The sequence below is a fragment of the Entelurus aequoreus genome, linkage group LG04 (assembly GCF_033978785.1).
Source record: "Entelurus aequoreus isolate RoL-2023_Sb linkage group LG04, RoL_Eaeq_v1.1, whole genome shotgun sequence".
Taxonomy (NCBI): domain Eukaryota; kingdom Metazoa; phylum Chordata; class Actinopteri; order Syngnathiformes; family Syngnathidae; genus Entelurus; species Entelurus aequoreus.
The window spans coordinates 29,646,005-29,673,751 of record NC_084734.1 but is presented as its reverse complement, the minus strand read 5'-3'; the positions used below and the strand labels follow the sequence as shown (position 1 = coordinate 29,673,751).

The window sequence follows — 27,747 nt, the reverse complement described above, 5'->3', positions numbered from 1 at the left end:
ACTTAATTTATGTTGTAAATGCTCAACAAGTCATTTCATAACCATCCAAATCACAGGTACAGAGGTTGTCGGTGGGCAGTATTCCTCGTTCTCTGGTTGTGGTTCTGGAGGATGACCTGGTGGACATGTGTAAATCTGGTAGGCATGACCAATTTGACATTTGAAATACTCATTAACAACTTGAATTAGTACTAAAGGACATAAACGCTTGTATAATTAGTAGGGTTGTTAAAATTAGCGCTATGTCTGTGACCGGCACGTACAATTCATGAGTTTAAGGTTGTACAGCATAATGACTTGGGCTGCACAATGTATTGAATTTTAATCATAATCACGATTTCGGCTGCCACGATTAAATGAGGATGATTGTCGGCGATATTAGCATTTAAAGCGGTCATATTATGATTTTTCTTTCTACATTTAAAACACTTCCTTGTGATTTACATACTGTACATGTAATGGTGTGCTTTGGTCAACATTTTGCATAGATTTTGTTTTACAAACTAGCTCAAGCCACTTTCTGAATGTCTCTTCAGAATGCTCCGTTATGTGGGCAGTTTTATTTACATGCTGAAACTCTCATCCAGGCAAAGCCCTCTTTGACTAGGTCTTCTCCTCGTAAGCCTTGTTGTAGTTTTTAGCACTCACATATTGAGTCTACTGTCATATATATATACGTTTGAATTATATGATACTTTGTATTAGAAATGACAAAAAGTTTGCCCCTCAACAAGAGGATAGAGAAGAATAAGAGACTTATTGACTACAACTTTGGACTACAACTGAATAGAAATGACAGACTGGTACAAAGCTCTTGGGTAAACGTCTGCCATATATGGAAAGTCAGCTGACGTAACTAAGGCAAAGTACGTCACAATTGTCTCAAATTCCAAACGGCACATTTTGAAAGAGGCAAAAGTGTTTCATTAATATCTTTGCTACTCCCCCATGGTTTGGTTTCGAATTTTCATGAGTTATGGGAATCCCAAATATACAAAAACAGGTGTCAACAGCTAAGAAAAGTTGGTTTTGCATAATAAGACCCTTTTAAAATCTCCCCTGTATATCAAATTAAGCACTTTTTACAGCCCGTGGAAAAGCAACAGATGTCAGCCCACGCCAGAGGCCATTGTGTATTAACAGGCTTATTGATGTTATCAATCAATCATATAGCCCTAAATCACGAGTGTCTGAAAGGGCTGCGCAAGCCACAACGACATCCTCGGCTCAGATCCCACATCACGTTATAACATCTTTATTTACACTTTATTTTGAAGTTCTGTCATTTTTGTTGACATTTTTTAATAAAGTTAGTTAAAATTGTAACTGCCTAAATGTAAATAATATTTTCACTAAATTTAACTTTGATACATTTCTTCATACATTTGTGAAGGATGTATTTTATATTTTCATTCTAAATTGTAAGAAGAGTATCCAACGCACATGTTGGATATTTGTACAGTAAAAAATAATGATAACATTTTACAAATTTTAGATTTCTGGCCATATATGGTAATACTCTGTCAAAATAAAGAAAATAATAACTAGCAGTCAGAAATGTGAGGTTATATTGAAATAAACACCAAAGCAAGATAAACAGTTCTTTAGGTGAACTATAAAGTAAACACAAAGTGAAAAAAAATGTACCCTGAATTGCTGAGCTACAAAGTTCTATTGGAATATACAAAGTTCTATGGAAATGTCAACGGGTTAGTTTGACAACTGCTTATATCCAATCCAATCCACTTTATTTATATAGCACATTTATATCGACGTCAGCCAATCCGTGGGGCATCAACATAAGCAGGTTCAGCTGTGTGTAACTACAGTATTGTCATCAATGGATTCGGCAGCTTCAGCGAAAGTGTTGCCGTATTTTAGCGTCAGCTGACAAGTGTGTTTTACTTCCAAGGAGATGATGTCACTGTTTACGGAGTAGTGTGCCAGCGCTGGAAACCCTTTTTTGATGGCACTCGCTGTGACGTGGAGCTGGTCCTCAAAGCCAACAACATAGAAGTGAACAACCAGCAGGGTGCTGCTGCTTTGCTCATAGAGGATGCGCAAAGGGAATTTGAAGAATTCTGGGAGTTCTACAAATGTGATCCCATTGCTGGTAACTAAGACTTGTACTTAATGTTTTTTTTTAAATCCTGCATCCAGTTTGAAATTAAAAAGCATTTATGTTCTTTCTTCACACACTACAGGCAGGAACCAGATTCTGTTAAGCCTGTGTCCTCAAGTGTTTGGCATGTACGTGATTAAACTGGCGGTTGCCATGGTGTTAGCTGGTGGGGTGCAGAGAATAGATTCTTCTGGAACCAAGGTCAGAGGTATTTATCTGGCTTGTTCAAGGTGCTCGATTAAATGCAAGCAATGTTTGTATGTTTATCAGTTGTTATACTCTACATGCAAGCAGTTATCAGTTATTATACTGTGCATGCAAACAGTGTTGTTTATTAATTATGCTGTACATGCAAGCATTTATACGGTACATGTGGGCAGTGTTATTTATTTGCTATACTGTACATACAAAGTAGGGCTATTCAACTACATAATGAAGAGGGCCGCAGTTTCAAGAGCCCAAGGGCTCAAGGGCCGGACATCGAAATGTGGATGTTTCCCTCAGAAAGTGCCTCCGCAGGTTATAGTTCTTTGAGACTGTGTTTACTTAATTGCAAAGTAAACACATCCACTTCCACACTGCACTGTCAATAAATTAATTATTCTGCCCTCGCTACTTGTTTCCAGCATCTGCAGCTAAACAAGTAGGTAACAGTATTAAGAAACAGAAGTTTTGTTGAGGATTAGTGTTCTTTTAAAAAAAAAAAAAAAAAAAAAATTCCTTAGATTTAGTTCTTTACATTTCTTTCATTTAAGTTTGAAAGACTGAAAATATAAACATAAAATAAACATTACAGAAATATAACGTCCATTGTATATTTTACATAAATAATTTCCATTGTGTATTTTACATAAATAGAATAAAAGTTTTAGTGTTAATACAGTCACACAATAAACTGCAGATGTTTACCCATATAGAAATTAAACAGCATTCACATCAAACATTACACACAATGAATGTGACCCATCACAATTAAACCTAAGGTCTAGCATCATCGCCCTCTCCTAGTCAAATTTAGTGCTACATGTATTAAACAAGCTTTGATTGCCAGAGTTATTCTCAGACAAAAAACAACACGGCCACGAATACAAAAGACATCACGAAGTTAGCTATTTAAAGGCCTACTGAAATGAATTTGTTTTATTTAAACGGGGATAGCAGATCCATTCTATGTGTCATACTTGATCATTTCGTGATATTGCCATATTTTTGCTGAAAGGATTTAGTATAGAACAACGACGATAAAGTTCGCAACTTTTGGTCTCTGATTAAAAAAAAGCCTTGCCCCTACCGGAAGTAGCGTGACGTAGTCAGTTGTTCGCTTCCTCAAATTTTCCTATTGTTTTCAATGCAGCTAGAGCGATTCGGACCGAGAAAGCGACGATTACCCCATTAATTTGAGCGAGGATGAAAGATTTGTGGATGAGGAACGTTAGAGTGACGGACTAGAATGCAGTGCAAGACACATCTTTTTTCGCTCTGACCGTAACTTAGGTACAAGCTGGCTCATTGGATTCCACACTCTCTCCTTTTTCTATTGTGGATCACGGATTTGTATTTTAAATCACCTTGGATACTATATCCTTTTGAAAATGAGAGTCGAGAACGCGAAATGGACATTCACAGTGACTTTTATCTCCACGACAATACATCGGCGAAGCTCTTTAGCTACTGAGCTAACGTCATAGCATCTGGCTCAAATGCAGATAGAAACAAAATAAATAAATCCCTGACTGAAAGGATAGACAGAAGATCAACAATACTATTAAACCATGTACATGTAACTACACGGTTAATAATTCTCAGCCTGGCAAAGCTTAACAATGCCGTTGCTAACGACGCCATCGAAGCTAACTTAGCAACCGGACCTCACAGAGCTATGATAAAAACATTAGCGCTCCACCTACGCCAGCCAGCCCTCATCTGCTCATCAACACCCGTGCTCACCTGCGTTCCAGCGATCGACGGCGCGACAAAGGACTTCACCCGATCATCCATGCGGTTGCCGGCTAGCGCGTCTGCTATCCAAGTAAGTCCTCCTGGTTGTGTTGCTACAGCCAGCCGCTAATACACCGATCCCACCTACAACTTTCTTCTTTGCAGTCTCCATTGTTCATTAAACAAATTGCAAAAGATTCACCAACGCAGATGTCCAGAATACTGTGGAATTATGAGATGAAAACAGAGCTATTTTGTATTGTTTTCAATGGGGTACCGATACTTCTGTTTCACTGGCTACGTCACGCGCATACGTCATCATCCAAAGACGTTTTCAACAGGAAGTTTAGCGGGAAATTTAAAATTGCACTTTATAAGTTAACCCGGCCGTATTGGCATGTGTTGCAATGTTAAGATTTCATCATTGATATAAAAACTATCAGACTTCGTGGTCGGTAGTAGTGGGTTTCAGTAGGCCTTTAAATACAAAACAAACTAAATATCTGTATGCACAATGTCTACTTACCAGGATTTGATCAAGTTTCGTAATGTAGCTTACACATATGGATTTCTACCGTTGTTGCTGCCCGTCTGGAACAGTGTCCGCCGCTTAAAAGGTCCGACAGGAAACAATGACTAAGGCACTTGCTCAGGGCAAAACATTCGTACTTTGTAGTCCAGTTGTTGTGAAAAGTCATATTTTAGCAATTTATTTTGTTTTTTTCAGGGTTGAATGAAGTCTTCTTCTACTCACCCCACTGCTCCTTCATTTTGACACATATTCCTCGCAGTTGCCCCCTGGGGGGGTGGAGGGAATACTGCATACATAACCAACCCTAGTTTAAATGGTTTCATCGAGCCTATTAGGGTGATGTTCCGCGGGTCAAATGAAAGCTTTGGCGGGCCAGAAATGGCTGTAGTGCAAGCATTGTTTGTATGTTTTTTACCAGCTGTACTGTACAGTTATTATACTTATAAGTACTGTTTATCAGTTATTATTCTGTACATGCAAGCAGTTATTATACTGTATAGACAAAAGCTGCTTTCTGACTGTGGTGTGTTGTTTTGTTCAGGTGAATGCCACATGTTGCTTGTTGGAGACCCCGGCACAGGAAAGTCTCAGTTCTTAAAGTATGCAGCCAAGATCATGCCTCGCTCTGTTCTCACTGCTGGAATTGGGTCAACAAGTGCAGGTCAGTGCTGTCCATTATCCTTTCCGTGTTCTTCTTCCATACAGTGTTTCCTTTCCTGTAGGTGTACATATTCTGCCTGCAACGTAACCGACTGTAATGTGATTGCTCCTCCACACTTACATAGCCAACGCTTTCAGAATAGAAAGCAACAGAAAGACCCCTAATTAAAATAATAAATAACAGTCATATGGTTTATACATGAAAGAACATGTTTACACCATTTACAGCATTCAACATGTTCGAAAAGGAACAAGTCAAAATATTCCGAAATATAAGTACACACAATACAGATCAAATATGGTTATGGTTATGGGGTTAGTTTATTTCGAACATGCATACAATTACAATATGATTCATCATGGTTACAATTTCTCATTACAGCATGTCTGAAAAGGAGTAGGTCACTCTATATAAATTGTACACGTGACCATGTGGAGCAGAGCGGGTCAGACTCATTTTCATCGTGTGTCACACTGCAGTTACAGTTTCCCACAATGAGCGACTTGTAGCTGCGAAATCATATAAATGTTTATCATCATATTATTTTGACATTATTTTCATATTGTATACCAACAAACTGATCGAAACATTTCTTTGCAATCAAATCTAGGTGAAGCAGTTATTGTGGAATTTATTTCAGAGTTTCAATGACAAAAACTGCTTGAAATAGCTTTTTGCAATCAGATTACAGTGAATTAAGAACTGCAAATTGAAAGACATTGAGCAATAAAGATGAAATGCCGCATAAATTATACTTATAAGTACTGTTTATCAGTTATTATTCTGTACATGCAAGCAGTTATTATACTGTATAGACAAAATCTGCTTTCTGACTGTGGTGTGTTGATTGATACGTTTATTGACATCTTAAAGAATTTAATCCATGTAATGCTTTAAAAAGGCAAATGGATAGCACAAAAAGCCAAAAGGCTTGTTTCCATTGTGGTCCATTAAATATTCATCACATTTGATACATTCAATAATAAAAGATATTTAACCTGTAACATGTATACAAAAAAAAACGTAAAAAAATGGATAAATTATGTACTGTACATATACACAGATACATGTCAGGTGATTTGAAAAACAATATATACAAAAAATGGGGGGTTGGGGTATATACACTAAGTACATGACTAGTGGTTAGAGTGTCCGCCCTGAGATTGGTAAATTGTGAGTTCAAACCCCGGCCGAGTCATACCAAAGACTATAAAAATGGGACCCATTACCTCCCTGCTTGGCACTCAGCATCAAGGGTTGGAATTGGGGTTAAATCACCAAAAATGATTCCCAGGCGCGGCCACCGCTGCTGCTCACTACTCCCCTCACCTCCCAGGGGGTGATAAAGGGTGATGGGTCAAATGCAGAGAAGAATTTCGCCACACCTAGTGTGTGTGTGACAATCATTGGCACTTTAACTTTAACTACGCACATGTTGACTCCAAGAGTGTGCAAAACAGAATGAGAAAATATATATACACTATAACCACATATAAACCTGTTTGATGCTTCGGAGAGTTGCTGGGGATCAATTTTGGTTCAGATTAGGTAGAGGTTTAGCTGAGCCAGGATTTTATGGCAGTTTTAACATTTAGTAGGGGAGTTTGAATTTTAAGGTCTGTTGGTAGTGAATTCCACTGTGTGGTGGCAAAATAGTAGAATGCATGTTTTCCTATGAGAGTCTTGAATTTGGGGAGGACGAGGTCTGAGGAACTCCCTCTCCTGTAGTACCTGTGAGAATCACTTACTCTGGTGAAATAGTTCGACAAATAGTTCGGATGTGATCCAGGGCCTTGAGTTTGACACCCGTGATGTAGAGACACACATTACACCCTATCATGTAAAGCAATTACATGATTAAATGTACAGCAATTTAATTTGTACAGTAAAAAAAACAATGTGTTGATGAAAGGTGTCCTTACGTTACTGTTGTTGTGTTCTGGGACTATATAAAAAAAATAGATGATAAACAACATCCCATCACACACAGATATCGTGTACTCCAATATAAACTCGGTCAGGTAAGTGTAGGGTGTTTGGACACAGTGGTATTTGTGAGTCCAACAACAATTTGAGACAGTAGTTCATGCTTTCATCACATCTCGGCTGGATTACTGTAACTCTCATTATTTTGGAATTAGCCAGTCCTCCCTCTCACGTCTGCAGCTGGTATAAAATGCTGCTGGCCGACTTTTAACTGGCACAAATAAAAGACAGCACATTACTTCTGTTATAGCCTCACTTCATTGTGCCTTTTAGAGTCCATTTACAAAAAAATAAAACATTCGTTTTTAGAACTTTACATGGTCTCCTCTCCTCTTTGAGCTGCTCTACTTCTACGCCCCCGCCCGGTCCCTCAAATCAGCTGATCAGCTGCTTTTGAAGGTACCGAAATCGAAGCACAAGCTCTGAGGGCACAGGGCATTTTCTGTTGCGGGTCCCAAACTCTGAAACAATTTCCCTCTTCATGTGAGACAGGCCCCTTCTTTGACCACTCTTCAAACCAATCTTTAAGCCCACTTTTACTAACTGAACTTTAACCCAGTATGAGACTTTGAACTCTTTTTGTGTTTTTTATTTTGAACTGCCTTTTATTTGACTCATTGTTTTTAAGAATATGTTTCCATCCACCCATCCATTTTAATTTTGAAAATATAGTTTCCTTTTGTTTTAATATATTATATGTCAGTCTGTCTCATGCCGTTGCTTTTCTGCTTTTCTATAGTTTTAATTGTTTGTAGTGTACAGCCTTTTGTTTTTCAACTGTGGTTGTTTTAAAGGGCTTTCTTTATAAATAAAGATGGTGAGGTACAGTTATGACCAAGCAGTAACTACTTTGTCTTTTGCTGAAGGACTGACGGTTGCAGCAGTAAAAGATGGAGGTGAATGGCATCTGGAGGCAGGAGCCCTGGTCCTCTCAGATGGTGGATTGTGCTGCATCGATGAATTCAACAGCATCAAAGAACATGACCGCATTAGTATCCATGAGGCTATGGAGCAACAGTCCATTAGTGTGGCCAAGGCCGGGTAGGAAAGTCTTTTCAAGTTAAAGCGCATGAAGGTTCATTTGACAGACATACAATACATGTACCGGTAGTTAGGGCTGGGCAATATGGACGAAAAAGTATATCTCGATATATTTTTACTTAAACTCAATGTTCGATATATATCTCGATATATTTTCCCGTGAAAGTATACATATAAAGATATTCATTTTTAAACGAGATTCACTGTAATCAAACTGACTGACAACCGTACTGTAAACAGTCAGTGTCACTTTTATTAACCCAGTTAGTCAAGATGGGTATTAACAGCACAGAAAATAAACTGTTTATGTAGTACAGAATTACATAATGTAAATAAAATAGAAAAATATTATTCTGTGTAAAATAAATAACATAGCTGTGCAAATAATATAAAATGTATCAAACTCAGATAAAAATACATTCGCAGGCAGGCACTTTTTAATTCCCAGTCGACGATGTAATGGACTGTCACCCACATACGGTTCTGGTCAGCGGCAAGTGACTTGACTTAATTGTGCATCTATGATCTTTTTCACTTCGGCGTAGATTTTGGACAGCATTTCTCGTGCGAAATATGCCCGGCTTGGCAACTGGAGAACAGTTTTGATTTGGGCTTACATGGTAAACAACTCAAATGAATGTTTTATCCAGGCACATACATTTGTCCCAATGTGGCCAAGTAGACACATTGTGTTTCCTCTTCCTAAAGAAGAGAATCCCTCTGTCATCTTCCACTATGTTTTTTATTATATAAATCGCCCGCTTGAGTATTCCCTCTTCTCTTCTACGACTCTCTCGTCGTCATTTGGGATGTCTGTTGTGATTTCCCTTCCTGGTTCCATGACCCGCCCTATCTTCCCTCTGATTAGCCTGTCCCTAATATTTTGCCCTACTCTTAACCAATCGTGACTCATCATAGTAAACAACCAACCAATCATGGATGTTCTTATACGTGCAAGCACGTCTTGGAAGGAGGAAGGTGAGGGGTTTAGTAGCCCATGAGAGGGAGTGGGAAGCGGGGGAGAACAAGGAACACAACAAATAAGCGGCGTTTGGTAATTTTAACGTAAAATAAATTATATCGATATTACGATATTTTCTTAATTCATATCTTGTTTAAAAATATATCGATATATCTTACAAACTCCATATATTGCCCAGCCTTACCGGTGAAAAAAGAAATGCAGAAAGCAAAATATATACAGCAACAAACAGAGCTGCGGAGAAGAATCCACCCATCCATCCATTTTCTACCGCTTGTCCCTCTCGGGGTCGCGGGGCTGGCTGGAGCCTATCCCAGCTGCATTCGGGCGGAAGGCAGGGTACACCCACCTCATTCCACCGCCAACACAGATAGACAGACAACATTCACACTCACATTCACACACTAGGGCCAATTTAGTGTTGCCAATCAACCTATCCCCAGGTGCATGTCTTTGGAGGTGGGAGGAAGCCGGAGTACCCAGAGGGAACCCACGCTAGAAACTAAATAGGATATATAAACATAGAGGCAGATCGACTAAAGTTTTGCGTGTATTAATACAATAGATATAAAAATACAATACAATACAATAGTAGAGGCATAATCGTCTATGCAGCAGTTACATTTTTGAGCTGACGGATGACTCAAAGGAAAACTGCACTTTTTTGGAATGTTGCCCATCATCCACAATCTATGTGTGAGACAAGAACATAGAGTACAGGCCAAAAGTTTGAACACACATTTTCCTCATTCAATGCGTTTTCTTGATTTTCATGACTATTTACATTGTAGATTGTCACTGAAGTCATCAAAACGAACAATGCAGGAATGGAAAGTCACCCATTCAGCTATTAAGCCCTTAAAAAAAAGAGCAAAAAAAAAAAGCTCCAACAGTGTTTTATATACATGCTGTACCTTGCAGTAACATGTGTAAGACAAACTTAAATGGAAAATAATGTGGACATTAATGTTGCGTCTTCTACAGATGCAGTTGAAACCAAGACAAACTGTAACCTTCTAAGGCAGAGATGATGGTGCTCAATATAAAGCTAAGATTCAAAGCAGAGTCAGTAAAACCACAGGAAAGAACAAAAACTTGTATAACTCGCAATATCTTGACCATGGCGAGCGAAAAGAAACCGCTGTCATGTCACATGTAAAAAGCCTCTACATTGAAACAGAAAACCGATACGATGATGCACTTATACCAGGAGACTTCTTATTTGATGCGGCTAAACAGGCAGAGAAATAAGTAATAGGCGTGATAATCAAGTTTTTGAAGATGTAGGTGAAAAATGTGCCTTTACAAGGTGGGTCTGTAGTCTTTAAGAAACACCCAGGGCCTGATATACTAAAATCCAAATATCACGCGCTAAACAGCGTGTGCAGACAATTAAATACTACAGTAGTATAAGTGGGCGTGTTGCGTGTGATCTACTAACACAGCGTGTGCAATTGAAAAGTGGTGCAAATGATAATATAAATACATCCAAATGATAATATAAATACATTTAATAAAGTCAAAATACAAGTAAGGCAACAAGAGAAGTATCCTACACTTCTCTTTTGTAAAGTAAATCTGAACAGCCGATATGGGCATCTATATCTGCTATATGATTTGCCCGAGAAGCTGGGCAGGACATTATAAAAAAAAAGAAAAAAAAAGAAAAGTGGTGCAGACCGTCTTTGACGATTTTGCGAGCATACGTGGCTTTTACCACGGAGACACTTCATCATGTTCTGCTCATTCATATGTTATCATGCTCCTCCTATCCGTGCGCGATATGTTGAACCAGCAGCACACATCTATAATCTGTAACATCTTTTCTGAATCGCAATCTAGACAACAGAAAAATATGCACTTAATTCTATGCGCAATGCTGTGGATCGCATTATTAGCGCATTTGTGCGTCTGGAATGATTTTAATGTAAGAAATTGCATTATGAAAGACATCTTTTCATGAAGGAGATATATTATAGTAATATATATATATATATATAGTGTTTAAAAATAAAATGCCAACAGACACAAAAACGCATTAATTGGATTTATTTTAATCAACCCCTAAGTCATTCAGCAGCTATAAAATTGCACAAGGAAATTGCTGAATAGATGATATGCCTGATATGTTTTACTTCTGTCAGTTCAATTATGTTGACACGTACACGTAGAATGGAGGATTCTCTGTCCATCATCTGTCTTTGCAGCGCGAGCACCTCTTTTCTCACAGCCTGTGTCAGATATTACGTCATTTTTACAAGTGCTAAATAAAATGCAAAATAGAGCTGCCAAAACGATGACACCTGTTGATAAATCACATTGCGCGTGCTGTTTAATATATTTGCATATTTTCCTCCCAGTATTGAGGGCATTTTGATGATCAGCACATATTCTGCACATTAATAAAGACAGACGCTAAATTGATTGCGCTCCTTATTCTTCCCACTTAACAGGCACAATCCACTTTGCCCACATTTAGTAGATCAGCTTTATGTGTGCTATCAAGTCAGCACGTTCAGTGTTTCCCATAAACTGTCAAGATACCTGTGGCGGTGGGGGCGTGGCTATGGGCGTGGTCACCATAACATCATCAAGTAATTTGCATAATTTACTACAATGATATGATTTTCTCTAAAAAGGCTCAAAAAATGTATACTTACTAATTAATAATACCAGTTTTGTTTTAAACGTCCGTCCATCCATCCATCCATCCATCCATCCATCCATTTTACAATATAATCACAACACTTTGTGTACATATTTATATACAGATTTGAACAATAAGTTATTCACTGAAATATATGTATTAATTGTGGTTCTTACAAATAATATATCTTATAAAATATAAAAGCTAAAATGTCTCTTAAAGCTCTGCCCCTTTAATTAGTGCATACTAAATAATTTAACTTTAGCCTACTACTACAACCATTTTATTTACCAGCAACATAAAGTGAAACAGAGGCAGAGGTGTCCTGCCACAGTCAGTAACAAATAAACAGAAAACAGTAGTGGTCAAATACAAATAAGGCAACAAGAGAAGTATCCTACACTTCTCTTTTATAAAGTAAATCTGAACAGCCTATATGAGCATCTACATCAACTATATGATTTGCCTGAGAAGCTGGACAGGACAAAAAAAAAAGGAAAAAAAAAAGTATTTTTTATTTATTTGTGGCGGACGTATTTCTTTCGTGGCGGGCCGCCACAAATAAATGAATGGGTGGGAAACACTGACGTTTAGTAAATCAGGCCCGTAATGTATTGTACCAAATGCACGACTTCTTGAAAAACTTAATTATGAAGACCTGCCCAATGATTCTTGAACCTGTGCCTCAAAATCCCCATTAGCAGTAATATGTCAGCGTCAGTGGGAAGTCCAGTCTTTGGATATAAAATTTAAATTTTTATAAGGCTGCAACTGTCAAGAGACCCTTGTTTGCTGAGGCAGGCAGCAAAGGGAATCTTTGAAACTTAAAGGCTCGTCTAGGTTTTTGACAAATGTGATTCCTAAACCGAGGTCAGCTTTTCATGTTGGACGTGAGGAATGTGCAAACTTCTGCAAAGTACTGGTAGGCATGGACTTTACTACTGTGGATGGTGGTATTCAGGTCCATCAGCACAACTATATTAACAATCTAAAACCAACTATACAGTCGTGGTCAAAAGTTTACATACACTTGTAAAGAACATAATGTCATGGCTGTCTTGAGTTTCCAATAATTTCTACAACTCTTATTTTTTTGTGATAGAGTGATTGGAGCACATACTTGTTCGTCACAAAAAAAATTCATGAAGTTTGGTTCTTTTATGAATTTATTATGGGTCCACTGAAAATGTGACCAAATCTGCAAGGTCAAAAGTATACATATAGCAATGTTATTATTTGGTTACATGTCCCTTGGCAAGTTTCACTGCAGAAGGCGCTTTTGGTAGCCATCCACAAGCTTCTGGCAAGCTTCTGGTAGAATTTTGGACAAAAGATAAGACCTTCTGGAGGAAAGTTCTGTGGTCAGATGAAACAAAAATTGAGCTGTTGGGCCACAATACTCAGGCCTTTAATCCCAGGGACACCAAGCCTACTGTCAAGCATGGTGGTGGTAGTTTTATGCTCTGGGCCTGTTTTGCTGCCAATGGAACTGGTGCTTTACAGAGAGTAAATGGGACAATGAAAAAGGAGGATTACCTCCAAATTCTTCAGGACAACCTAAAATCATCAGCCCAGAGGTTCGGTCTTGGGCGCAGTTGGGTATTCCAACAGGACAATGACCCCAAACACACGTCAAAAGTGGTAATGGAATGGCTAAAGCAGGCTAGAATCAAGGATTTAAAATGGCCTTCCCAAAGTCCTGACTTAAACGTGTGGACAATGCTGAAGAAACAAGTCTATGTCAGAAAATTTTGTCAAGAGGAGTGGTCAAAAATTCAACCAGAAACTTGCCAGAAGCTTGTGGATGGCTACAAAAAGCGCCTTATTGCAGTGAAACTTCCCAAGGGACATGTAACCAAATATTAACATTGCTGTATGTATACTTTTGACCCAGCAGATTTGGTCACATTTTCAGTAGACACATAATAAATTCATAAAAGAGCCAAACTTCATGAATTTTTTTTTTGACAAGTATGTGCTCCAATCATTTTATCACATAAAAATAAGTTGTAGAAATTATTGGAAACTCAAGACAGCCATGACATTATGTTCTTTACAAGTGTATGTAAACTTTTGACCACGACTGTAGATGCAGGAGCGATTCCTATCTGAATGAGGCTGGAAAGGAGCAGCTAAGATCAAAAATAGGGCAGAGCCAATGCTTAGCCAAGCAGACTAGGCATGATGTAGTTAGACACTTACATTCTGGCTTCCAGCTTAAAGAAGTCAACAATGTAATCTGTCAATTTCAGTATTTAGGAAACAACGACATACTCAACCTTGTTGTGAACCTTCCTGATGGAGGCACACAGGAGGGACCTTTATCGCTCTTGTGGGAGAAAGAGGGAAATGTTCTCCTCTATGTTGGCAGTCCAAGAAAATCAGACGTGTAGTTAGGTGTACTGGTACTCTTTTTTTTGAGAAACCTTTGCCATGTCAGATGATATTAACGTTGTTTTTTTCTTGAGCTCACGGAAATGTTACACTTGATGCTCATCGACTGTACTATGTTACTCACAATCATTCTCTGTTTGATCACCAAAATCGACAAAGAAGGTCATAGAGAAAATACTTTGATTAGAAATTATGTTTAAGAGCTAGTGCCTACAGAGTCATTAGCTCTGGTGTGCACTAACAGTTTGGAATCATAAAAGTCTTTAACTTTACCAGACAAGTCACTACAATGATTAGGAATAAAAACCTTTTTTAATTAACTTAACCTTTTTGGTTTTCAACCATTGCTTGTCCATTGCTTTCTTTGGACTCGTTTTGAGCAAGCAAAACTAAAAAAATGCTGTAAAAAAGCTAAATAACTTTAAAAAAAAACAAAAAAAACAAACAGTAGCAATTAACATAGTAGCTAACGACAGCACTGCTCTGCTGGTGGAGATCGATAAACCCGCCCACAATGAATGGGCTACAGGCACATAATGGGTGGATGAAATGTTTGTACATGGAGACAAGGTTCGTACATTCCTCCATCCATCCATTTTCTCCCGGAGGGGGACTCAAGCCTATCCCAGCTGCATTTGGGCGGAAGGCGGGGTACACCCTGGACAAGTCGTCGCCTCATCACAGGGCCAACACAGATAGACAGACAACATTCACACTCACATTCACACACTAGGGCCAATTTAGTGTTGCCAATCAACCTATCCCCAGGTGCATGTTTTTGGAGATGGGAGGAAGCCGGAGTACCCAGAGAGAACTCACAAAGCAAATTCATATTTGGTCTGTGGTTCGTAAATCGTAAAGTTTGTTTAATGAGGTGTCCGTAAATCGAGGTTCCACTGTAGTAGGACTGAATAGAAGAGTCAGGTCAACGTCATGAAACCATGAGGAATAATCTGCCATCTTCCTGGTGTGGATGCAGGGTTTATGAATCTTTATGAACAAACTCCGTCCACCTGCCTCTTTGCTCCGCCCTCCATCCACTAGATAAAACCGGATGCAAAACAAAGTATAAACAGGAAAAACAACAATAAAAGCATGACTCATGCAGAGTGTGACATATGTAAATCGCATGGATAGTCATTACATAGATTTGATGCTTTTACTGTCCATGCAAACATGACTCAACACTTACGTTGTTACTGAAAAGCTGTGATGTCATGAAGTTCATGTTTGAAATGTTTTTTGTTCCATAGTATGGTGTGTAAACTGAACACTCGTACCACTATTCTGGCAGCGACCAACCCCAAGGGCCAGTACGATCCCAATCAACCACTGTCAGTCAACGTAGCACTAGCCAGCCCTTTGCTGAGTCGTTTTGACCTGGTTCTGGTTCTGCTCGACACAAGAAACGCTGAGTGGGACCGCATAATCTCCTCTTTCGTTCTAGAGAACAGAGGTAGGAAGAAGAATACTTTTTGTATTCATATTTATTGAAATTATCGGAAAATAAGACATGTTTAGTTCATTGAAGATATGAAAATAAATTGTTTGTATATTATAATATTGTGGTTGTTGTCGATGAGGAAGAAATGTGCTTTATTGTGTGAATGATTTTTTTTCTTCTTCTTTATTTTCAACCGATTTAGAGCATTCCAACATCAAAACATTCAAACCTTCCAAATTGTATTTTATTTTCTTGATTTCATACTGCATGAATACAATTTTTACTGGTAGTCCTTATCCATTAATAGCAACACATAATACATTTAGACAAATATTATCATATAGTATTAATATTTACAGGAGTAGGATGGATGCATCTTAACCTAATTTTAAACCCCATTTTTTATGATGACGAAATTGGGCAAATATCATCTTCTTTTTTCCTGAAGGACTGCCGTCTGAGAGCAGTGTCCTGTGGCCCATTGAAAAAATGAGGGCCTATTTTTGTGTGATAAGGCGCTTGCAGCCGCAGGTTTCTACAGAGGCCAACTGCATCTTATCAAGGTACTACCAGCTGCAGAGGCAGAGTGAAGGCCGCAACGCTGCTCGCACAACAATACGCATGCTGGAGAGTCTGAGCAGACTGGCCGAAGGTGAGTCATTTTGCAATCTGGTTACAACTACAAAAGTATTCGAAAAGGGCAAACCTCGGCCAGACTCTACCTACCAATCCAATAGTAAAGAATACTTAAAAAATATCCTGAATATAATGAAACATTTTAAATATATATTATAATAACTGTATAATATATGCATTTTTGCCTGTGTGTCCAGAGGACACCTTGTAATTTGTTTAATAATATTTACTCCACAAATGACACAATGAGGTGTCATTGTGTCATTATACAATGAATCAACACCAGTAGTTAATCCATAGGATTAACTACTGGTGTTGATTACAAAATTAAATGTGGTATATAAATAATATTGGAAGCACAAGTATATAGTATATTATTGGTACATATGTTTAACCAACAGGGATATTTCATAACTGTTTGTCTATGTCTTTACTGTGTATATATTTGAATAGTGTTTATGTTGTGTACAAGGTGTCTTTATAATTTGTTGTGTAAAGGAAATCTCATATTTCTATGAAGCTCATCTTGTATTTGAGATTGTTTATAGGGTTAGGCAAAATAAGTGCTCAACTTTAGCCTAAACCTTCCGGTCTGTAATATTGTCAGTTTATGAATGTAAAACTGTTTGTTTATTTTGTTGACCACTGACCGAAGAAATAATAAACTAACTAAATGTTGTGTAAACTAAGGGGGTTTATTAGCCGACACACACTGTACACAAAGTGGTGAACAACTTTCAGTACTGATTAATTCCATTTCCATTCAGCTCATGCCAGGCTCATGTTTCGAGAGACTGTGACTATAGAGGACGCTGTCATGGCCGTCTCTGTTATGGAGTCTTCCATGCAGGTATGAAGAATGACACAGTTTCTTTCCGTAAAACTTGCATTTTTCCAAGGTGTTTGGATATTGTGACTTATTTAGACTATACAATAACCTTCACTCATCTGCAAAATATAATGGTGTGCAATTTAAAAGCAATTAATATGATCATGATAAATAAAATATTAAAACCGTAAAGAAGTCTTTATGGTAGATGAAGCCTCCTACAATCCATCAATCGTCTTCCGCTTATCCGAGGTCGGGTCGCGGGGGCAGCAGCCTAAGCAGTGAAGCCCAGACTTCCCTCTCCCCAGCTACTTCATCCAGCTCCTCCCGGGGGATCCGAAGCGTTGCCAGGCCAGCCGTAAGACATAGTCTCCCCAAAGTGTCCTGGGTCTTCACCGTGGCCTCCTACCGGTCGAACATGCCCTAAACACCTCCCAGGGGAGGTGACCAGATGCCCGAACCACCTCATCTGGCTTCTCTCAATGTGGAGGAGCTGCGGCTTTAGTTTGCGCTCTTCCCAAATGACAGATCTTCTCACCCTATCTCTAAGGGAGAGCCCCGCCAACCGACAGAGGAAACTAATATCAGCCACTTGTACCCGTGATCTTGTCCTTTCAGTCAGGTCATAACCCAAAGCTCATGACCATAGGTGAGGATGAGAACGTAAGTTGACCGGTAAATTGAGAGCTTTGCCTTCCGGCTCAGCTCCTTCTTCACCACGACGGATCGATGCAATAATAATAATAATAACTGGGATTTATATAGCGCTTTTCTAAGTACCCAAAGTCGCTTTACATGTTAAAAAACCATCATTCATTCACACCTGGTGGTGGTAAGCTACTTTCGTAGCCACAGCTGCCATGGGGTAGACTGACGGAAGCGTGGCTGCCAATTTGCGCCTATGGCCCCTCCGACCACCACCTATCATTCATTCAACATTCATTCACCAGTGTGAGCGGCACCGGGGGCAAGGGTTAAGTGTCCTGCCCAAGGACACAACGGCATGGTAAGAGGCGGGGAGCGAACCTGCAACCCTCAGGTTTCTGACACGGGCGCTCTACCCACTACGCCATGCCGCCCCGCAATGTCCGCATCACTGAAGACGCCGCACGGATCAGCATGCCGATCTCACGATCCACTCTTCCCTAAGTCGTGAACAAGACTCCGACGTACTTGAACTCCTTTATTTGGGGCAAAATCTCCTCCCCAACCCAAAGATGGCACACCACCCTTTTCCGGGCGAGAACCATGGACTCAGACTTGGAGGTGCTGATTCTCATCCCAGTCGCTTCACACTCGGCTGCAAACCGATCCAGTGAGAGCTGAAGATCCTGGCCAGATGAAGCCATCAGCACCACATCATTTGCAAAAAGCAGAGACCTAATCCTGCAGCCACCAAACCGGACCCCCTCAACACCCTGACTGCGTCTACAGATTATGTCCATAAAAGTTATGAACAGAATTGGTGACAAAGGGCAGCCCTGGCGGAGTTCAACCCTCATTGAAAACGGATCCGACTTGCTGCCGGCAATGTGGACCAAGCTCTGACATCGATCATACAGGGAGCGGACTGCCACAATCAGACGGTCCGTTACCCCATACTCTCTGAGCACTCTCCACAAGATCTCACGAGGGACACGGTCAAAGGCCTTCTCTAAGTCCATAAAGCACTGGTTGGGCAAACTCCCATGCACCCTCAAGAACCCTGCTGAGAGTATAGAGCTTGTCCACAGTTCCACGACCAGAACAAAAAATGCACAGCCTCCCACAATGCAGTGATCTTAAAATCAGCAGTCAGCAGTCGCGCTGCCATGACATTTTTAATTGCTTACATTATTCACAATATTTTCTCAGTCAACTTGCGATTAATTACGGGGGTAGTGTCCAGAGTGCAGCCATTAGCATTCAGACAGGTCCTAAAACGTTTTTTGCTCTCTTAGGGTGGTGGCCTGCTAGGAAGCGTAAACGCAATACTCACCTCGTTCCCCGATGACCCTGGTAAACAGTACCAGACACAGTGCCAGGTACTCCTGGAAGCAATGAACCTGACACATCTGCTTCATAAGGAGATGGACAGAGTGACCAGGTATGTATTTTTTTTTTAAACTTACGTTACAATTTTACAGTTTGCTTGAAGCCATCCACTCAGCTGAGAACCAATCTCTATCATCAGTCATATTTGTGATGCGAACACTGTACCTTTATCAACACATGTAATACCTTCTAAAATATTAAATATCGTTGTAATTGTCAGTATAGCATGAGTCACAATCCACACACTGTATCAAACATGGCCTCGCCTAGTTCCCTAAATATGTTAGTATAGTTATAAGACTTCCCATATCCCTGTTCTTCAATATAGTGACATTAGATTGATTAGCTGTACAATGAGGTGTATGTTATCTTTAAAATCACAGTATACTTACACGGAGCCTAGGAAACATCATGTGTTGTTAGATATGGTTTAGAAATACAAGATATTGTTGCACATACTTAATCAGTGGCCTAGTGGTTAGAGTGTCTGCCCTGAGATCGGTAGGTTGTGAGTTCAAACCCCGGCCGAGTCATACCAAAGACTATAAAAATGAGACCCATTACCTCCATGCTTGGCACTCAGCATCAAGGGTTCAGGCATGTGATTTTTCCGTCTAAAGTCGGAATTCCGTCTTTTTTAATCTCGGGGAAAAAAACAACCAAATCTCCCGTTTTTCCGGTTTTTTTCCGACCCTAAATCAAGATTCGAGACGTAGTTTATATTACGCCGTAGTTGATTGGTCGATATGTTCCTTGTGACCAATCAGGACATCTGTTATGAATGATGCCGTTAATAACGTCATCATTCATAATGGTTATTACCGCCATTGTCCATATGTAAACAATGTCGGTTCTCGAGAGAAAGGACACTTTACGAGTAAAAGAAATTGATAAACATGTCAAAAATAAGTTTCGATAGGACTGGATGGAAAGGGAAATCACTGATACTGTTGGGAAGAAGAAAGTTACGACTTTGTTCGGTGATTTTATTCGGAAAATCGATCGTCCCGGAAAGGTTTTGTGCACGTGGTGTCATGATAATATTGACTATGGATCACGAGGTTTCAAGGCTTTGGAAGTACATGCGAAACGCCAAAAACATATGAAACAACTTGAAGCAAGGAAAACGAACTTTTCACTAGCTGGTACTTTTGGATGTCAACCGAAAGTGAGCAAACCTTACAGACTTCATCCTTTGTTTACATCGACAACTGCCGTTGACATCGAGAGGAAAGATCCACCCACTTCAGTTGCAGACAGGGTTGTTAATAATGAGGTAAGCTAAAAAATATTTGCTTGCGAAATACGCATGTTTGTTTTAAATATTAACCAATTATTGCTTAGCGAAATATAAATGGGTTTTTCTAAAAATAAAAAGCCACGTGAAAATATATTATGAAATTACAGAAATTCAAAGAGTCGCATTATTGATTCCAGTTAACAATTTATTTGAAATAAATTTGCATATAATACTATTTTGTAATATTACGTTCTTATGTAGTCTGTTGAAACTATTGTCAGTGGTGTAACAATCTTGAAGGTAAATATTTTCACACTTGTTTCATGTAATATGTCAGTGTCCTCACATTATTATTATTTCCTATTTTCAAATATGAGTAAACAATACTAAATATGTTTAATTATTTTCATAAATGTATATCCTATTTTGGTGAAAATAATTAAATGTTTACATTACATTACATGAACTGAAGTAATGTGGTAATACTGTAAATAAACTGTAGATAATAACACTGATCAATGTGACACCTGTGGATGTGAAATGAACACAAGATGTAAATATTAGTGACTAAATACTGTTGGGACTGAACCATATACAGTGATTCATTAGGATAATTGGGTTATGTATGTTCTATTAATGATGTTTTCATGTCTTTAAACACTAAAATATTTTCTTCAAATGGTGCTGTCTTTGTTAATTTTAGCATGTTAAATTGGTGAAAAACCAGGAGCTTCAGGGGGCGTTGCCCCCCTTGTCCCCCCACCTGGCTGGGGGCCTTCGTCCCCCAGACCCCCGGAAATTTTTTCAGTCTTTTTCATTGTGGTCCAATCACATGCCTGAGGGTTGGAATTGGGGCTTAAATCACCAAAAAGGATTCCCGGGCGTGGCCCCCGCTGCTGCCCACTGCTCCCCTCACCTCCCAGGGGGTGATCAAGGGTGATGGGTCAAATTCAGAGAATAATTTCGCCACACCTAGTGTGTGTGTGACAATCATTGGTACTTTAACTTTTAACATGTCGTACCAAATTCTGACCAAAAAACTGTTTTACCAATCCACACACAAGCACTGAAGCCAATAAAAAAAAGTTATCTGATTACGGATTACTCAAAGTTCGATTCCACAGTTACAGTACACCATCATCTACCAACATCACACATACAATACCTGATGCCTTCCAGAAGCAGCTGCTTATGCTCCCTCGTCAAAAATGTCAAAAGCCCTCACTGCAGCGCTGTCATATTTTATTGCCAAACTTTCAAATAGTTGAGTGGTGTTCTCTGATATGTGTAAGACTAGAAATCTTATACAGTATATCGACACTATTTTTGTATACTTGTAAAAAGTGCAGTTACATTACATCCTATGGCCATCATGTGGCATTTTTCACATTGTCACATTTATTGTTATTTATTTATTATTTAGTTTCTGCCATGTGTGTTTATAATGCTTATGTTGCTTTCATATGCACATTTAATTTCTATTTGAAATACATGAAACAGTTATTTACCATAATGTTTCTTCTACAAAGTACATCATTTTGAATAATATTTTTTTTAAATAAATCTTAGTTGAAATATTTCAATATTAGTACTTTTTTGAAAATTTTAAGCACATTTAAAAATATTGTGATAATAATGATAACGGTGATAATTTTGGTCACAATAACCGTGAAAATAAATTTTCATACCGTGACATCCCTACATGTACCACTAGTTTAGAGGCGTGTAGACATCATGCTTAATGGTAAGTCTGCTCGCCGCTTTAAATGTGACTTCTCCTCTTCCTAAACATGTGATTTGGTTCCGTGCATACCGTCACTTCACGAGACACAACATGAAAGTAATTATACATTTTTTCTTATGAAAATGATAGTGCAGGGACTTTGATGAGTAATTTTAATCTGAAGATAGTACATGTTAGAAAAACATGGTGATATTAGAGTCCACGTTACCGGCATCACTGCTGGTAAACCACCAGTGGAAGCTTCCTATAAATTTGGCCTTTGTCATCAATATTTTTCTATTAACATGACGTGACCTTTTCAAAAGGTAGTTCACCTGCAATTTTTACTGTCCAAATGTTACACTAAATTGAACGGAGACGAGTCAAACACTTGTGCCAAGCGGAAAACGGCTACTAGAGCGAACGCCTGTTTCCCTTTAGACTGCCCACAAGCTTATTGATTGGCTCTGTGGCGCGACCTTTTCTGGCAAACGTGTCACAATGCCGCACCGCAATGATTGACAGATCATAGCAGCTGACCAATCAGGATGCAGGTGGAGAGAAGAGCTGGCCTCCTAACAGCAATATGAATCACAAGCAAGTAAAAAAAATCAAACCGAGGAAGCCTTTTGCTCCACTTAAGGGTGTTGTTGATGTAAATCTGTGGCATAAACACCCCAGTTTTTAACGCTAAGAGAATCAAAACACTTATTACACCTTTTATTTTCTCTCATTCCCTGTTGGCATATTGGCTTATGTTCCAGCCTTTTGTTACACAGGAGAACAGTTTGATCCTTAGCAAGGACATACGACGTGAACATCAAATTAAGTCATTGGATCTTGAAAAACGAATAAGTAATTTATTTTGCTCTGGTACTTTTATTTTGAACATCAAATACAAATCCCCCTCACCCAGTACTCAAGTCACATCTGAAATCCAAATAACACTAGTTCACCGTACCATACCAAACACGTTCCGATTAATCCGAGTGTGAATAGGCCTTAAGAGTTGAGCCCAAATAAAAAAGTGTAATTTTTTTGTTCACCAGGCTGAGGAGCAACATCACAGGAGCTTCCAGCTCAGAGCAACCAGCTGACCAGCAGCAACTTGGACAAACAAGCTCAATCTGCAAAACACAAGCTGACATCCCAAAGGACAGGAAGGCGGCCACAGAGCTAGAGACCAGCTTGGATTGGTTTCATTCCATTACGCCATCTCTATCTGAATATCCAACGTCAACTCCAATGTCCTCAGCAACTCCAGTAGATGTCAGTCCAAAACCAATTTCCAGCTTGTCAAGTCATGTCAGCTCATCAGTGAAACCCATTTTGAATTCTGCTGAGACCGCTACCTTTGAGGATCGGGGATCGGTTAAAGATGATAACCACAAAGCTCAAGAGAGTCTCAAAGAATTGGACAAAAAATGCACCAAGCCTTCAGGTAGCGTGACTCAGAAAGTCCGTAAAAATCTGAGAGACAGACGAGTGAAGGAGCTGCAGCGTCAACAGCAGCCATTTGAGCAAGGACAAAGTGTGGTGTCTGTGAACAGTGCAAGTTTAGATGGAACAGACAACACTTGCTTAAATCAAAGTAAACAGGACTATGGTGGCCGTAGTCTATTAGAGGTTGATGTTGGAGGGTGTCACAGAGCAACTGAAAAGCTTAGCAACGTGTCACGGGAAAAAATGACCGCTACAGTTGAAACTAATCAGAATATTCATGCAAAGTTTTCAGGTTTTACATTCAAACCAAGAAAGATGAGACCCTTAGTCCACAATGCTGGCCTTAACGTACATGCAGAGATGCAACAGGAATTCAACCAAGAGGCAGGCAAGGCTGGCAGAAACATGGCTAGCGGGAAACGGATCGACGGAAGAGCAGACGGTGAAAACAATGACAATGAGAAAATTAATCAAATGCAACAAATGCACCTGAGGAGTCTGGAAGACGGAAGCCAGGTGAGCTGTGTCAGCAATGAAGCAGCTTTCTGTTTGCCACCACAGAAGGTGGATCAGGAAAAACAAGATCAAGTCCATGGCAAAACAAAGCAGGGAGAGGACACAGGGACCGTGTGTCTCAACGGTGATGGGACTAAAGACTGCTTAACACCTTTAAAACCACCTACTTGCAAACCAAGAGTTAACCCATCAACCCTTGCTAGACTCTCAAGATTCTCTTTCACTGTGGAAACCAAAACTGACACGAACAGGAATCACCAAACTGAACTGGAAACAAGTCCATTCAAAAGAGACGGCGTGGATGTTTCGAGAACGACTACTCAAGGCCAGCTCAGTCCTATGAGAAAGAGGAAGAGAGATGTAGTGAGCAGCGAGATAACCGCGACTTCATCTTCCCTGGTCTCACATGATCTGGATCATGGACCAGGAACGAGTGACGGACCAATCCTTAACTGTAGTCCAGTTCTGACGGAACCTGCTCAAGCTGCAGTCAGTTTGATTGAAATTGCCAAAGACTTAGAAACCAAAAAGAAGAGAAAGTGTTTTGAACTGGGTTGTCCGACAAAAGATGTTTCTCTGTTTGGCTCAGGTGAGTTCAGTGATGATGTTCTTGACACTGACTGGGACAAAGAGATCACAAAGTAAGCTCACGTGTGACACTTCTTCACTTCGTTTTGGACAAAATTTGTCAACAAAAACGATCAATTGTTGTATACAAATTAACTTTTTAATTGAACTTTAGATTGTGATATTCATCTGTTGAATTTTGGCATTTAAAGGGGTCTTATTACACAAAATAAACTTTCCATAGCACCTTCTTTTGGTGCATTTGGGATCCCCATTAGTGTCAAAAATTTGAATTTTTCCTTGTTTTAAACAAGCCGTTTCAGACCTCTGTGCAATTCCGCCATTTTTATATTTTCCCTAGTCGTAACGAAAATGGTAAATGAAAATATGTGCACAGGTGCGGCGCACCGCTCTGTTATTGTTTCTAGTAACCAGCACAGGTCACTTCAAACAATAACTACAATAACACGAAGTGCCAGTTCTATGAATAACTACATTCCTCCACAAAAAAGATAACAGATGTGATACATTTTTATTTTACCAAAAAGAAAACTGGTTTTGTTTAATAAAATTCTACCCAAACATTTAATAAAGTCAAATGCAAATAAGGCAACAAGAGAAGTATCCGACACTTCTCTTTTCTAAAGTAAATCTGTACAGCAGATATGATTATCTACATTAAAAATATGATTTGCCTGAGTGGCTAACCAGGAGAAATTAACCAAAAAATATACATACCGGTATTTTTAAAAAAAAAAAATTTTTTTTTTTTAGATTTTTATGAATCGATAATGAATTGTTACAAATAAGAATCGCGATTAATTCGAAAACCTTTTTTTTTGTTTTTTTACAACCCTTATATAGTGTGTGTATGTATGTATATATATATATATATATATATATATATATATATATATATATATATATATATATATATATGTGTGTGTGTGTGTGTGTGTATATGTATGTATGTTTATACATATATATGTATGTTTATATACATACACACATAATGTGTATGCATATTTTGCTTGTATGTGTATATACATATACTGTATATATATATATGCATGTTTATATATATATATATATATAGATACACATACTGTGTATGCATATATATATATATTTATAGAAGTGAATACTTATATATATATATGTATGTATATGCTGTATGTATATATATATGTATATATATATATGTATATATATATATATATATATATATATATATATACATACAGCATATACATACATATATATATATAAGTATTCACTTCTATAAATATATATATATGCATGTTTTTATATATATATATACACATACTGTGTATGCATATATATATATTTATAGAAGTGAATACTTATATATATATATATATATATATATATATATATATATATATATATATATATATATATATATATATATATATATATATATATATATATATATATATATATATATATATATATATATATATATATTACAGTATATATGTATGTATATACATATGTGTATGTATATATATATATATATATATATATATATATCTCAAGAAGTTCACGTTTGAAGTTCACAACTGATACTATTAATTGGTTCTGTGGTGGCTCTCTTAATTCAAAACACCTATATCTCAAATTCCCATTGAAATTAAATCAAATCAATTGAATTTGTGCTAACCCCCAAAACAGCACACTTTTTTCATATACATTTTAGATAAACACATTACAATGACTAACAACTATAGTATTTTTGTGAAGGAATGTAATAATAATGTACAGTATTTACTAGGGCTGTGAATCTTTGTGCACCACATTATTATTATTTTTTGACACCCTTAGTATTTACCCTCTACGTTATCTCATTCTATCTGCTTTTCTGTCAAACACACCATGAGTAGCATTTCCATATGTTCATGGTCCATTGTTTTAACTTAAACATATGTTTATGTGTGCTATGGCTATGAGGGACCCAGGCTTAGACTGAATTTTTTTTTTCTCAACCCCCCGAGCGTTTACCTGTTTCTCACCTTTTTTGTAAGTTGGCAGACTCGTCAGCGATCCTGTTCTGTCTCCCTGTAATGTTTGTCTGCTCTTGAATGGGATTGTGCATGAAAATCTTAATTTCCCCTCGGGGATTAATAAAGTACTTCTGATTCTGATTCTGATGCAAACTTTTAAATTACACAATTGACAAAAGCCATAATAGTATTAAATGCATCAATCTAGCCATCATTCCTAACTCGTCAACTATATTATATAATTATATTTCTTGTGGTCATTTTCAACAGTTGAGTGATTATGTCTAAAACTTTATTTGGTAAGAAAATCTGATTGGTTGAAATTAAATAAAGGAAATCCAATTCATTTTTTGGAGTAAAAGTTTTGAAGACATGGTCACTAGATGGAGACCTTGGTCCACTGAAATCCTGACTTGCTGGATGTTGCCAATCTGACAACAGTCTCATGACACAGCTTATTTTCTATCATATTACTACCTCACTGCTGATTTTTTATTATCTGTAATACATGTCTATCCTCTCAGCCAACACACCTATTTATCTAGAGTACTGGACTCTACCACATCCATGGTTCACTTCCATTTCAGTGCAGGTAGCTAAAACAAACCAACAAGTTGAAACGGTCATAAAGTACACAACACAGTATTACAGTATTTCACTTCTATGCCAGTGCAGGTAGCTGAAAACAAACCAAGTAGTATTGGTGATAAAGTACACAACACAGTATGTAAAGTACTCACTTCTATGCCAGTGCAGGTATCTGAAAACCAACCAACATGTTATGTATTGGTCATACAGTACACAATGTGTACAGTATGCCTTGAAGGCTTATGTTCAAACATTATGTGGTTCATTTTGTGTTACGCCCGAATGCAGCTGAGATAGGCTCCAGTGACCCCCCGCCACCCCGAAAGGGACAAGCGGTAGAAAATGGATGGATGGATGGATAATAATATATTGTTGATGACATAGTTTGACATGAGTCCAG

The 27,747-nt window shown here is 38.4% G+C and overlaps 1 protein-coding gene across 1 annotated transcript in view; it reads left to right on the top strand.

Annotated features, from left to right (window-relative positions):
• Window positions 1-25,494, top strand: part of LOC133647792 (DNA helicase MCM9-like) — a 40,680-nt gene extending 15,186 nt beyond the window's left edge. The window contains exons 6-15 of the mRNA XM_062043490.1: window positions 57-138; window positions 1,913-2,113; window positions 2,205-2,330; window positions 5,134-5,253; window positions 8,106-8,280; window positions 15,557-15,759; window positions 16,196-16,399; window positions 17,151-17,233; window positions 19,153-19,298; window positions 23,259-25,494. Coding sequence (XP_061899474.1) covers window positions 57-138; window positions 1,913-2,113; window positions 2,205-2,330; window positions 5,134-5,253; window positions 8,106-8,280; window positions 15,557-15,759; window positions 16,196-16,399; window positions 17,151-17,233; window positions 19,153-19,298; window positions 23,259-24,813 — 2,895 coding nt within the window. The 3' untranslated portion in view covers window positions 24,814-25,494. The remainder of the gene's footprint in view (window positions 1-56; window positions 139-1,912; window positions 2,114-2,204; window positions 2,331-5,133; window positions 5,254-8,105; window positions 8,281-15,556; window positions 15,760-16,195; window positions 16,400-17,150; window positions 17,234-19,152; window positions 19,299-23,258) is intronic.
• The last annotated feature ends 2,253 nt before the right edge of the window (window positions 25,495-27,747 follow it).